The 12,777-nt window shown below is 40.7% G+C and overlaps 2 protein-coding genes across 2 annotated transcripts; one reads left to right on the top strand and one right to left on the bottom strand.

The window, feature by feature from the left end:
• Positions 1-631: 631 nt before the first annotated feature.
• LOC100180560 (centrosome-associated protein CEP250-like) lies at positions 632-4,556 on the top strand. Its single transcript, XM_026840117.1, has 13 exons — positions 632-868; positions 1,237-1,381; positions 1,427-1,573; positions 1,627-1,737; positions 1,788-1,982; positions 2,797-2,957; positions 3,013-3,120; positions 3,168-3,348; positions 3,412-3,592; positions 3,644-3,844; positions 3,898-4,064; positions 4,309-4,414; positions 4,467-4,556. The coding sequence occupies exons 1-13, from the start codon at positions 789-791 to the stop codon at positions 4,484-4,486; spliced, it is 1,803 nt and encodes a 600-aa protein (XP_026695918.1). The 5' UTR covers positions 632-788; the 3' UTR covers positions 4,487-4,556.
• LOC100179853 (myosin-2 heavy chain, non muscle) lies at positions 4,541-12,198 on the bottom strand. Its single transcript, XM_002129390.4, has 18 exons — positions 12,015-12,198; positions 10,905-10,990; positions 10,243-10,354; positions 9,734-9,947; positions 9,338-9,495; positions 8,949-9,003; positions 8,535-8,708; positions 8,266-8,347; positions 7,975-8,111; positions 7,743-7,853; positions 7,591-7,662; positions 7,146-7,281; positions 6,723-6,909; positions 6,216-6,379; positions 5,808-5,960; positions 5,146-5,307; positions 4,859-5,006; positions 4,541-4,720 (listed from the first exon to the last, which is right to left on the bottom strand). The coding sequence occupies exons 1-18, from the start codon at positions 12,109-12,111 to the stop codon at positions 4,587-4,589; spliced, it is 2,382 nt and encodes a 793-aa protein (XP_002129426.2). The 5' UTR covers positions 12,112-12,198; the 3' UTR covers positions 4,541-4,586.
• Positions 12,199-12,777: the final 579 nt, after the last annotated feature.

Below are 12,777 nucleotides of genomic sequence, written 5' to 3'. Positions count from 1 at the left end.
CCTCAGTGGGTGGGTGAGGGGGTATCAGGTGGGTGGGTGAGGGGGGTAATCAGGTGGGTGGGTGAGGGGGCCAATCAGGTGGGTGGGTGAAGGGGTAATCAGGTGGGTGGGTGAGAGGGTAATCAGGTGGGTGGGTGAGAGGGGTAATCAGGTGGGTGGGTGAGGGGGGTAATCAGGTGGGTGGGTGAGGAGGGTAATCAGGTGGGTGGGTGAGGGGGTAATCAGGTGGGTGGGTGAGGGGTGTAATCAGGTGGGTGGGTGAGGGGGTAATCAGGTAGGTTGGTGAAGGGAGATTAAACGGGTGTAGTATGGTGGAGACAAATTGATTGAAACGGAGGATGCTAGGGTGAAAAAAGGTGGCTTGTTTGGTAATGTTGATGTGAAATAAATATCAGCATATAATATTGTGGTGTGGTATGTGGTGTGTCCCAATATTTAAAAGCGGTGATGTGTTGAAACTTGAAACATTCTATGCTGTGTAGAAAGTCGGGTTGGTTATATTTGGAGTAATATAATGGGGCAGGGGAAGATGGGACACCTTCACTCTATTTTCCTGTCTCACTTGGTTTTAAACAAAGAACATTCAAAGATTAATGAAACCTTATCCTTACAACTCCCATAGACCGTTGGTAATTGTTTAAACACCATCAGGATGTTCGGATATTATGTGGGAAAGGTGTCCCATCTTACCCCACAGTGTTACATATAACCCCAACCCCCCATAGTTATACAAGAGGTTGAAGTTGGAGAATGAAGTTTTATCAACACGTGCTGAGGACGCTAAACGTATGTGGCCCCAACTATGCGACATGATGTGCGTCATAATGAGGAAGAAGGCTCAGATGCAAATCACTGTCAATGAAACGAGGTGTGTGACAATGTAGCTGTTGTTTAGTGGCGGGGTAGCTTTTATAACATGCCCGCTTACAAGTTACCACGTATGTAACTTATTTATCCTCGCATAGCGTGGCAACGACAGTTGTTATAACACGGGTGTCACGTGTGTAACTTTGTAGGTAATTGTTTTTTGGGGGAATTTTTTATTATTTTTATGTATGGCTGATATTTTAAACAACCTATTAGTGACCACTGGGTTGGGGCAATTGCCGTTAAGTGTCTTGCCGAAGAACACACACGCCCACAATGGTAGCTGGAGTCGCTCTAACGTCTAACCAGTATTATGCTGTAATCTGTGAGATCTGTATTATTATTAATTTAACGTCATTTTTATTGTAGATGCAAAATTATGGAAGCGCGCCACCGTGTGGTGCTGCTAGGGGACGACACAAATCACTTGAAAGTCGACATCTCGAAGTATCGACGTCAAAGTTTTCTTCAAGGTTCCAGAATTATGGAAGAAGCCGAAGACTGGAAGAAGAAGGTGATATTGTGACGTAACTCTATCTATTGTGACGTAAGTATGCAGATATCGGATCAAGACGCTGTGACGTCACAAGCAAAGTCGCGGTTGAACGCGAAGGAAGAGGAAGTCGCATATTCCAAAATGAGAAACGATAAAGCGGCCTCGGTGTATGAGGAGGCGAGATCTAAGTTGGAATCGCGGAAGAGCCAAGTAAGGACAATGAATTGTCGGTTCAACAATCATCCTTTATTGTGACGTCACAGGTAGAAAGTTTGGGGCGGAAATTGGCGTCGAAACGTCGTGAAAAGAAGCAACAAGAGCATTACGTCATCAAGACGACAGAAGAAATGAAAGTGACACAAAGGGAATATGACGTAATAATCGTGTAAAATTGGTTGTTATTGTGACGTACATTGGACTGTAGGAGAAAGCTGCTGAAGTGGCGCGATTAGACGCGGAGACGATGGCAGAAGCTAGATCGGTGTTTAGCGATAATGAGGTCACAGTGGTTAGAAGGGATACAACCAAGGATAAGTTGGAGGATACGAGGTTTCAATTGAAGACCATAACAGACGAGAGGAGGGTGCAACGGAACTTGTTGTTGGAGGCAAATAATTTGGTGGGTTGGGGGGGAGCGATCCGGTGACCGATTTGGTTGTTTATAGATTTGGTTGTTTATAGACGGGGATGACTGCGTAACAGTTTGTTTTTTAAATATACGGATTGGGTTTACGATAGTCAGCGATGGAATTTTTTGATTTTCTGTGGCTTTGGTTCAGCAAGACGCCTTATTGTAATTTGTTGGGTCGTGGGTTGGGACGCCAAAGTTGGCTTGGAGTTGGGTTGGAAACAAGGGTATATAAATATTATATACAGCTATATATATTATATTGGATCGTTAGATAAGCATAGGGGGTTGGGCTGCTTGGTTGGTTAGAACGGTGTAAAAGTTTCTCCGATTCCAAGATCAATGATGGCCGGTAAAAGTTGGGGTTGCATGGATGTTGGATATTACTTGCTTTGTGTATGGATGAACATGTTGGTAGGTTGAGTTGGGCGTTATGGTTCATGTGGCGGATTAAATGAGTTTAGTTTAACCGCAGCACTTCTTAAACTGAGGTACATTCCTCGTATTTCTCATTAGAGGTTAAAGTAGCTTGTTCCTCGTAAATAAGCTACCAATCAAAATCCACATCAGTTGACGGGACAGAAAAATTGTGCCAATTGTTATACTTTACCAGACACAGAACAACTCGTTGCTAAAAAGCTAGCGCACCCGTCGCGTTAAATATAACTGATGTAATTAGTTGTTTTCGCGTTTTAATAAGTGAGCGCCATATTACACAGTGGGGATAAATCTGATAAGCATTTGTGTTAGAATGGTAAGGCACACAAAAAGTTTAAGAAACTTTGAGTTCGAGGTTTTTCCTCAGATGAACATGATGGTGGGGGAGAGGGCGACTTGTAAATCTGAGAAGATGAGGTTGAAGAAGAAGTTGGTTAGTGTGAGCGAACAAAGGGATCTAATGGAACGAACCTTTTCCATCAATCTTAATAAGTTAACTGCTGACCACGAGAGGGAGCAAGAGTTGAGGTGAGTGTGACGTCATATGGATAAGTTTGACGTCATAATAATGAGTTTGACGTAGGGTGAAAGCCGAAGGTGATTGTTCGGATTCTGTAAACGAACTTAAAGTATGGGAAGAAGAAAACGAAAAGTTTTACAAGGACGCTTATGACGTCATAGAGAGGAACAGGTAAGTTGATTGTGAGGTAATATACGTCATCATGATGTGATTATCAGGCGATTGAAAGATGAATTAGATGCAAAGATGAGAGAGTTACGTGAAGACTTGGATGGTCGTGTTATATTGGAGGCTGGATTGGATCTCAAGGTATCGGAGGATGGGATAAAGTTGGAGAGGATGGTGCGGGGGTTGGTGGATGCTGTGAGGATGGTGGAGGATAATGTGGCTGTGATGGAGGTGGGTGACGTCATCAGGGGTGACGTCATAAGCCATGACGTCATTGTGTGCATTGCTACGTAGGTCGACGTCAAAGAACTGCGACGACAGCGAGACGAGATAGAACCTAACTATTACGTCATAGCGGATGATTATGACGTAACAAGCAAGGATTATAAACGAATTCGAGATCGACTAGTTGAATTGAACCGAGAGCGGAAGTTTATTGTTGAAGACATAGAACAAAAGAAGAACATAATATCAGGTTTTTGACGTCATATTTGTGTCTGTTACGTCATAGAGATGTTAATTGTAGGCTTGGAGGAACCGCGTCGAATACTTCGCGATGAAATACGTCAAAAGGAAACGGCATTATTACGTCAGATCACGGAACAGAAAGCAGAGTTACGTCATAGTAGCAATGACGTGTACGAGTTGATGAAACTTTGTGAAAAACTTCAACAACAGAACAAAATATTCGAGGAGTCATGTGGCAGAATCAGTGATGACGTCAACGGTGCGTGACATATGCGATGACGTCATATTATTAATGACGTCATATTTTCACAGCCTACCTACGAGACATAGAATCAGCCAAGCGTGAAATCCAAAACAAAATGACGTCATTAACCGGGCTTCGTGAGGCCCTCACGCGGTTGATCGCAGAAGAAACACCGATGTCATCGGAAGCGTTCATGCGCGACGAACGTCATATCCGGGAGTATGAAGCTATCAAGGTATTAATTATCATCGGGGTTATAACTTATTAATGCGTTATTGGGTTGAACAGCCAAGCTTTTCATTTGAACCTTTTCCTCAAGCAGTTTTTACCCATAAAGTATTTTAACGACTGTTGTTTTGTTGCTAATTCCCTTCTCTTTGTTGTTTTAATTAATTTGATCTTCGCTATCGAGTAGATAAATAAACAATAACTAGTTATGACGTCATTAAGCAGTAACGATGCGCATTATGACGTCACAGGCATGCGCGGAGAACCGCGGGAGGAAACTATCATCAGCGGCTTCGAGACTTCGACAACTCGTCGATAAGTTCGCGGTATACGCGACTGATGACGTCGCAACAAGTGGTTTGTTTTAACAATCGCGTTAATTAAACATTGTGACGTCATAATATTTTAGATGAGGAAGCGGAAACATAATGGTGATCGTGACGTAACAGAGAGACGTGTGTTCGTGCAAAACAACAACCAAAGTGTTTGTGACGAAATTTAATAAAAATAACATAAAACACTAAGCACGTTAGATGGTACCCACAGGAGTGACAACCGGTCGGATGAAACTTCGCTGCTTGCTAATTATCGCTGGCGACCTCTTGTGGTCGGTTATCGTGCTCCTTCTTCCCCCTAGTGACCGACGCTTTGATTGTCGAGTATCTGTGACATCATAATATGTAAAGTTATTACGTCATAATTTCTCCCACAAAGTGATGTCTGTGGGAATTTCTAAGTGAGTGGTTATAAACTGCCCAACAGTGAGCATGAGGTACTCGACAGTGAGCATGAGGTACCCACCTTTAGGGCGACGATCGGCCACATTCTCAACAAACCCGGTCAACGTATGAAGCTCCCGTTTCAAATGTTGTGAGATTCCGTTCAAAGTTTCCGATCTTTCCTTCGTATCGCGCTGAACCTTCGAGATGCCTTCCAATATTTCCTGGTCCTTTCATAGAAATCATATACATTTACATGGAGTACAGAAGAGGTGTATGAAACACTCAATACGTTAATGAGCCTTAGTTATTAAAATCGAAGCGATACAATTTATGGTATCATATAATAACAATAGAAATCGTACAAACCTGTTCGGCAGAAGCTTCCTCCATCCCGATGCAAACATCCCACGCTTCACCGAACTTGGTTTGTAATTGGTCGAGTTTATTACACAGTGTTTGCTGGTGCGTGGCGTGTGATGTCATATCCTGTTTCAATTCATCTATCTCCGCTTGTAAATCATCATTCGCCTGTCATTGTGATGTCATATATGTTTATTCCAACGAAGTTATATATGTGGTAACACCTATGTGACCTTGGAAACTTAATGGCAATTGCTCCAACTCAGTGGTCACTAACGGGTCCAAATTATCAGCCATACATAAAAACAATCACCTACAAAGTTACATACCACCCACAAAGTTACATATGTGGTAACTTGTAAGCAGACACGAGGTGTATAAAACAGAACACCCGTGTTATAACGACTGTCGTTGCCCCGCCATGCGAGGATAAATAAGTTACATATGTGGTAACTTGTAAGCAGACACGAGGTGTATGAAACAGAACACTCGTGTTATAACAACTGTTGTTGCCCGCCATGCGAGGATAAATAAGTTACATACGTGGTAACTCGTAAGCGGGCACGAGGTGTATGAAACAGAACACCCGTGTTATAACAACTGTTGTTGCCCGCCATGCGAGGATAAATAAGTTACATTCATTTATTCACACATACACCCCAACCCACCTTAGTAAACCCATCATTACTATTAACCACTCTCTCCAACATGATAGTGGTTTGATAAACCTCTCCCTCCAACTTCCTCCTCATGGCCGCCGATGCCTCCAGTTGTTCCATTCCTCGTGTTCTTGATGCATGAAGGTCCCCACGTAACTTGTCCTGGGAAAACATATGTTTATCTACTTGTTATTAATATACTTTAAATACTGGAATAAATGATGTCACAAAAATACATGTACCATGAAATAACTTATCAAACTCACTTACAATGGTCAAAGTCATAAAAAACTAAACGCAGCAAAAAGTGGCCGCCACTTTGTATCCAAAATAACATCGCATTTTATATAATATATAGTGACATCATACAACATCATGACATCATACTTAGTGACATCACCATGACATCACACTCACCATAGGTTTAACGAGTTTATCGATTTGCAGATTCACTCTGTTGATTTGTTCCCTCACGCTTCGTTCTCTATTCCTCACAACAACAACTTCATCTTTAAGGATCGAATATTCACGACTCCGTGTTTCTACTTCTTGTTTCATTAACTCAATCTCAGGGAGTTTCACTGGGGTAAGATGGAACATGTTGGGGTAAGATGGAACATGTTGGGGTAAGATGGAACATGGTAGGGTAAGATGGAACATGGTGGGGTAAGATGGAACATATTTATAGTTGGGGCAAGATGGCATATATTTATAGTTGGGGTAAGATGGCACATTTTTATAGTTGAGGTAAGATGGCACATTTTTATAGTTGGGGTAAGATGGCACATTTTTATAGTTGGGGTAAGATGGCACATTTTTATAGTTGGGGTAAGATGGCACATTTTTATAGTTGGGGTAAGATGGCACATTTTTATAGTTGGGGTAAGATGGCACATTTTTATAGTTGAGGTAAGATGAACCTACCATTCAAATATTCAACTTTCCTCTCATTGTCGTCCCCAAGGATCTCGATAGAATTGCTGAGTCGCTCGATTTCCATCAAAAGTGCCGACCTCATGGTTCGTAAACTTCCCTCGGCAACCTCAAGTCTGACCTCTAGTGTTTGGATGTTACGAAGGTTTTTCTCCGTTTCCCGATTTAGATGCATGCTCTGTAACAATGGGTGAATAATGGGTTGGGTTGGAGCAACTGTTGTTAAGTGTCTTGCCCAGGAACACAACGCACACAATGGTAGCAGCAACGAGCCTTGAACCCGTAACCTTTGGGTTAAAGACAGACACGCACCACGGATATCCCCATACAGTGTAAAATATTTCAAACAATGGTTTCTGATGATGTAACAATAAATACAAACCCTCTATTATTATCCACTATGACATCACAAACCTTATCTGTGAGTTCCTGGTGGCGCTGTCGAGCTTCTTCAATATTCTTTGTCATCTCGTTCATAAACTTCAGTTGTTCCGATCGAAAACTTTCCAACACCTTCTCGGATTCGTCGCGTAACTCCTGCACCTTGGCCCTGTTGTTGTTGTTACCATATATTGATGTTTTAAGGTTTGTCATGATCTCCTTTTGAATTTATTTTGTTTTTATGTTTCTTTATCACAACCTTAAGTGTGGTAATACGGCATTATGTTTCTTGAGACATTATAAAGGTTCAGCATCCAAGCTTTAATTTGACAATTTTTATCCAGCAATTTTTACCGTGAATAAATTACATGTGCAGTAAAACATAATAATGGGAAATAGCAGCAAAACAACAGTCGTTAATATATATAAACTACTTTAAGCATTGAATTAGTAACAAACAACATTCGATTGTTTTTACTTTTCCTGTCGTTCTTGGTTGAGATTGTCTTTATATTCTTCGATTTGTGTGTTGTATGTATCGACTGTGGCTCTGTTAATAAACATGGGGGGTTGACACAACTATATGAAGCCAACCCTACAGCGAGCCATGATGAAGACACGACCACTCACTTATGATTCTCATCAAGCAATGTCAACTTCTCACGAACAGTGTTGTTATTCCTAGATATTTCACCTGACTTCTCAACAAGTTTGTTTATGTCACTTTTCATTTGGTCAACACTGAAACGAACAAATATTAAAGCCAAACATCGTGGCAAGGTTGGTTGAAGGTTTACACCAGTTGGTACAAATTCAATGCACGCTTAAGGTACCCATCATACAAAGCTAAACGCATTCTTACTTGAGCGCGGCCTCTTTCACTTTAAATGTGAATTTGCTTTTCATCCTGATTGAATAATCCTTCTTGTTTGAAACTTCATCTTTAACATCCAAGATTTTCTCTCTTTCTACTTCGGCCTCTGATAATTGGTCCCCCACCTGTATTGGTGTATATGATGTCTATGTTGGTGTATATGATGTCTATGTTAGTGTATATGATGTTTATGTTGGTGTATATGATGTCTATGTTGGTATATATGAAGTCTATGTTGGTGTATATGATGTCTATGTTGGTATATAACCCCATACTTACAACTTTGAGTTTTCGTTCTATTTCCCCAATTTTTTCGTCATATTGAAGTTGTTGTTTGTCTTTTGCTGCTTGCAATATTTCTCTGGATAAAAAACAATGAGTTAATATATACGAGGTTGTATTAATATATAAGGAGCTGATAATTTGGACAACCCATTAGTGACCGCTGGGTTGGGGCGGTATAGTATCTTGCCCAAGGACACATACACCCACAATGGTAGCAGCGTTGTGCCTTGAACCCACACCCCCCTACATTCAACCCCACCCACCTTTCGTTAGCCATCTCATGATTAGTCTTCCGTTCCCTCTCAATCTTATCTTGAAGTTGCATCGCTTGTATCTCCAACCTCCCATGGGAATTCTCCAACCTCCGGATCACTTTCTGCTCCTCATCCAGCTTTGTGTTCATTCCAAGAATCTTATCCAGGATCTTGTCTATTGCTCTGATATAATTCCAATTATATTATTTATTATCATGAACTGTTGTGTCACAGGTTGAAACGCCGACATTTTAATTCATAATCGCAAGGATTTTGGTGATAACAATTTGATCATACCGGCCAAGATATTTTATTTTTTTTACAACTTCGTTTCAAAAGTTGTGTTAATGCACCGTAATGTTACATCTCTTTTTATTATGACATCATAAACACAACAAAAATATATTTTAANAAGTGTTTACNTTTTTTTCTTCCAGAATTTTTTTCTTTCTGTCGACNGTATTCCTCTCATTGGTATCTCCTCCTACAACATAGAAACAACATTAAACCCAAACAATGTAATCATGGTAATTCCGTGAATCTGGTCCTGGTCTAATACTCATGAAGTCGGACGATCCTCGTAACCAAATAACCAAATGCTACAAAATATGTGGCAACAAAAACTTAGTTCAACGAACAGTTTGCTATGAGAGGTTTCGCATGAAATGACATCATCGGTCCATTGAAAGGCAGCAAATAGTTTTAAAACTAATTAAACTAATACCTGGTACGCAGAGACTAATGATCAGGGAAAAAATAATGTCCAACGAATACTTTTTTTATGAAGATATATTTTGCTTACGCTCCATCACCCACCACTTGCAACAATAGCGATTGTTTGACCCCGTCCGCCTCCAACATCTCGCATCGAAGATCCTCCTCCAGGTTCGTTATCCCAACATCGATGTCCGAGGTTTGGAGCTGGGTGTCGCGAAGGGCGTCACGACTCTCATTCAACACGATTTGTTTGCTGTGGTGGGGGGGGGCAATATATCAATACCTATTATTTATCTCTTTGAAAACGATAGCGCAGATCAAATTAATTAAAATAACGAGAGAAGTGAATTAGCAGCAAAACATAATAAATGTAACTTGTTTATCCTCGCATGGCGGGATAATGGCAGTCGTTATAACACGGTTGTTCTGTTTCATACACCTTGTTATGAGTTACCACATATGTAACTTTGTGGTTGATGGTGTGGACTTACTTCGCTTTATCCGACATTCTTTGATTAAGTTGAGCAATTATTTCATCATGTTCCCTCCTTATGACATCACAATCTGGTCGTAACTTTGTGTTTTCAGCCGTCAACTGCGCTTGCTTAGTCAGCATTTCTTCCGACTGTGTTTGAGATTTGCTGAGTCGTGAGTGTAACGACTTCATTTCCTTCTCATTGGCTTGCCTGGCGGCAAGTACCATGTCTGTTGATTGACAGGTTGTGTTTGATTGACAGTTTGTGTTCAACTAACAGGTTGTGTTTGATTGACAGGTTGTGTTTGATTGACAGGTTGTGTTTGATTGACATGTTGTGTTTAATTAACAGGTTGTGTTTGATTGACAGGTTGTGTTTGATTGACAGGTTGTGTTTGATTGACAGATTGTGTTTGATTGAGAGGTTGTGTTTGATTTAAAGGTCGTGTTTAATTGAGAGGTTCTGTTTGATTGACAGGTTGTGTTTGATCTACAGGTGATGTTTGATTGACAGGCACACCTTACCTTCCATTTCCTTCTTATACCTCCCAGGCAACACTTGTAGAGCGTTACGTTGTTTACTCGCACATATCGTTTCAACTTCAAGAATATCATGGAGTCGTCGGCGTTCATCCTCCTTTATAACAAAGCTGGGTTGTAACGATGGATAAAACAATAGGTGAACTATGATTAACAAACATGATGCCATGGTATGTGGTTTCAAAGCTCGTCGCTGCTACCATTGTGGGCGCTTGTGTCCTTGGGCGAAACATTTAACGGCAATTGCTTCAACCCAGTGGTTACTTACTTAAATGATCAGCCATACAGAAAACAATTACCTACAAAGTTGCATATGTTGTAACTCGTAAGCTGGCACGAGGTGTTTGAAACAGAACACTTGTGTTATAACGACTGTCATTGCCCTGCTATGCGAGCATAAATGAGTTACATACGTGGTAACTTGTAAGCAGGCACGAGGTGTATGAAACAGAACACCAGCCATACGAGGAATAAAAAAGTTATTCATTCATTTATAAACAAACAAGATGGGCAACAACTTAAACATTTCAACAGTGGTTGTGGTGACTGGGTTGAAAACATGGGTTCCAACAACTAACAAGCGAGGATAAACAAGTCAGGCATCAACTTAAACACAAAAGTGGATTTTTATAATAAAACAAACAAACCAAGTCGATGATACTTCGAACCAAATCCTGGAATTCTTCGAGTTTTTCTCGACTAAACTCACCATCGCCATCAAGTGTCTGTAGCGCTGGATGGCAAAATTTTTGTTAATGAGGTGTTGATAGAGAAATTACCAAAATAACATGGGCTAGAGTTAGGGTAATGGGCCAACTCTGGCCTAAATCCCAGGTACCATGCGTGCCTCACTATAGGACCTCACCCATATACAATAGAATGTGCATATACAATGTTGGGGTAATGGGCCAACTCTAGCCTAAATCCCAGGTACCATGCGTGCATTACTGTGGGACCTCACCTATATAGAACAGAATGTGCATATACAATGTTGGGGTAATGGGCCAACTCTAGCCTAAATCCCAGATCCCATGGAGTGCATCACTGTGGGACCTCACCTATATAGAACAGAATGTGCATATACAATGTTGGGGTAATGGGCCAACTCTGGTCTAAATCCCAGATCCCATAACATGCCTCACTGTAGGACCTCACCCATATAGAACAGAATGTGCATATACAATGTTGGGGTAATAGGCCAACTCTGGTCTAAATCCCAGATCCCATAACATGCCTTACTGTAGGACCTCACCCATATAGAACAGAATGTGCATATACAATGTTGGGGTAATTGGCCAATTCTGGTCTAAATCCTAGATCCCATAACATGCCTTACTGTAAGACTAATATAGAATGATATAACATTTTTATTAACGTATATTTTACTGAGCTATATTACCTCTTTGGCTCTTTAGTGCTAGTGAAGAATCTTCCCCCCAGCTTAATTGCTGACCACTAATCCCTCGGTTAGGAGTTGATAGTTAGTGGTTATAGGGGTTATGGTTAGCAAATAAGGTGGGGGGGGATTCTTTACCAGCCCCAGCTCTTTAAATAGGGCAATCTTTGCCAATCACATGATCATTACAAATAGCATTTTAAAACGGTGTAAAATATTTGACACACAGCCAATTACAACAAAGTTAAATTAGGTCAACTATAATAATTAGGTCTAAACAACAAAAGCAGTCTGCACTATTTCTGCTGCCCAAGTCTATCACAATAACTTTGAAGAACTGCGCTTATTTGGAGCAACTTACCTAAATCTTGAAGCTGCTGAAGTGTTGCTTCCACATTTAGCAAAGAAGTAGAAACTTCACTAATTTCTTTCTCGTTTTTAAGCTCGTTTATTTCCATTGTTAACAACAAACAAATAGCGATCGCGAATATCGCGTAATAGCGTCATGTAACCAGGAAACTGAATAGAAATAGCAAAACTACAATAACACCGAAATACAAAAGCGTTAACGATAAAGCAGCAAACAAAGTTCATAGTTAAACTTTATTATTTTAATGACTCTTCTGTTGGTTCAAATTTAATGCAAACTTTGCAACGAAGATCCGCTAATAACGTAGATTGTGCGCGCCCACTGGCGGATGAATTTTGGAAGCTAGAAAACAAGATTAAAATACCTTCATAGTTTATGTGGCTGGCGTTGGTGGAAAGCCACTACGGCACGACAAGCCCCCAGCCAATGGTAGTGGGTTTCTACTATGGTGAGAAACCCTTTGCTGGATAGACCTTACCCAAGCAAGGTTAAACAAACCATTAGACAAAAATAGTAAGGAACACACCAACAAAAAGACAAAAGTAGTACAACGAGTGCAGCGACATACATGTGCCAAACATGCAACAAATACAACAGCTCAATCATACAAAAAAGGGGACGCGGTCAAAAAGTAATTAACGCGGACATAATCATTGAAACATCTACAAATAAAATATGGTTCAAATCCTGAAGGATAATCATCTGCAGTGTACACCATATTGAATGTCCGACCGCAAGGAGTCGAAGCCAACAA

This window comes from Ciona intestinalis, unplaced genomic scaffold (genome assembly GCF_000224145.3).
Source record: "Ciona intestinalis unplaced genomic scaffold, KH HT001127.1, whole genome shotgun sequence".
NCBI classification, from domain to species: Eukaryota; Metazoa; Chordata; class Ascidiacea; order Phlebobranchia; family Cionidae; genus Ciona; species Ciona intestinalis.
Note: the sequence above shows the minus strand (reverse complement) of the source record. Positions and strands in the feature narration are given on the sequence as shown.

Bases quoted from the DNA above. Each gene is read 5' to 3' on its own strand.
- LOC100180560 (XM_026840117.1), top strand. From the start codon at position 789: ATGTGGCCCCAACTATGCGACATGATGTGCGTCATAATGAGGAAGAAG. The intron at 4,065-4,308 runs GTATTAATTATC...ATGACGTCACAG, and splicing joins GGGAGTATGAAGCTATCAAG to GCATGCGCGGAGAACCGCGG. The intron at 4,415-4,466 runs GTTTGTTTTAAC...ATAATATTTTAG, and splicing joins TGATGACGTCGCAACAAGTG to ATGAGGAAGCGGAAACATAA.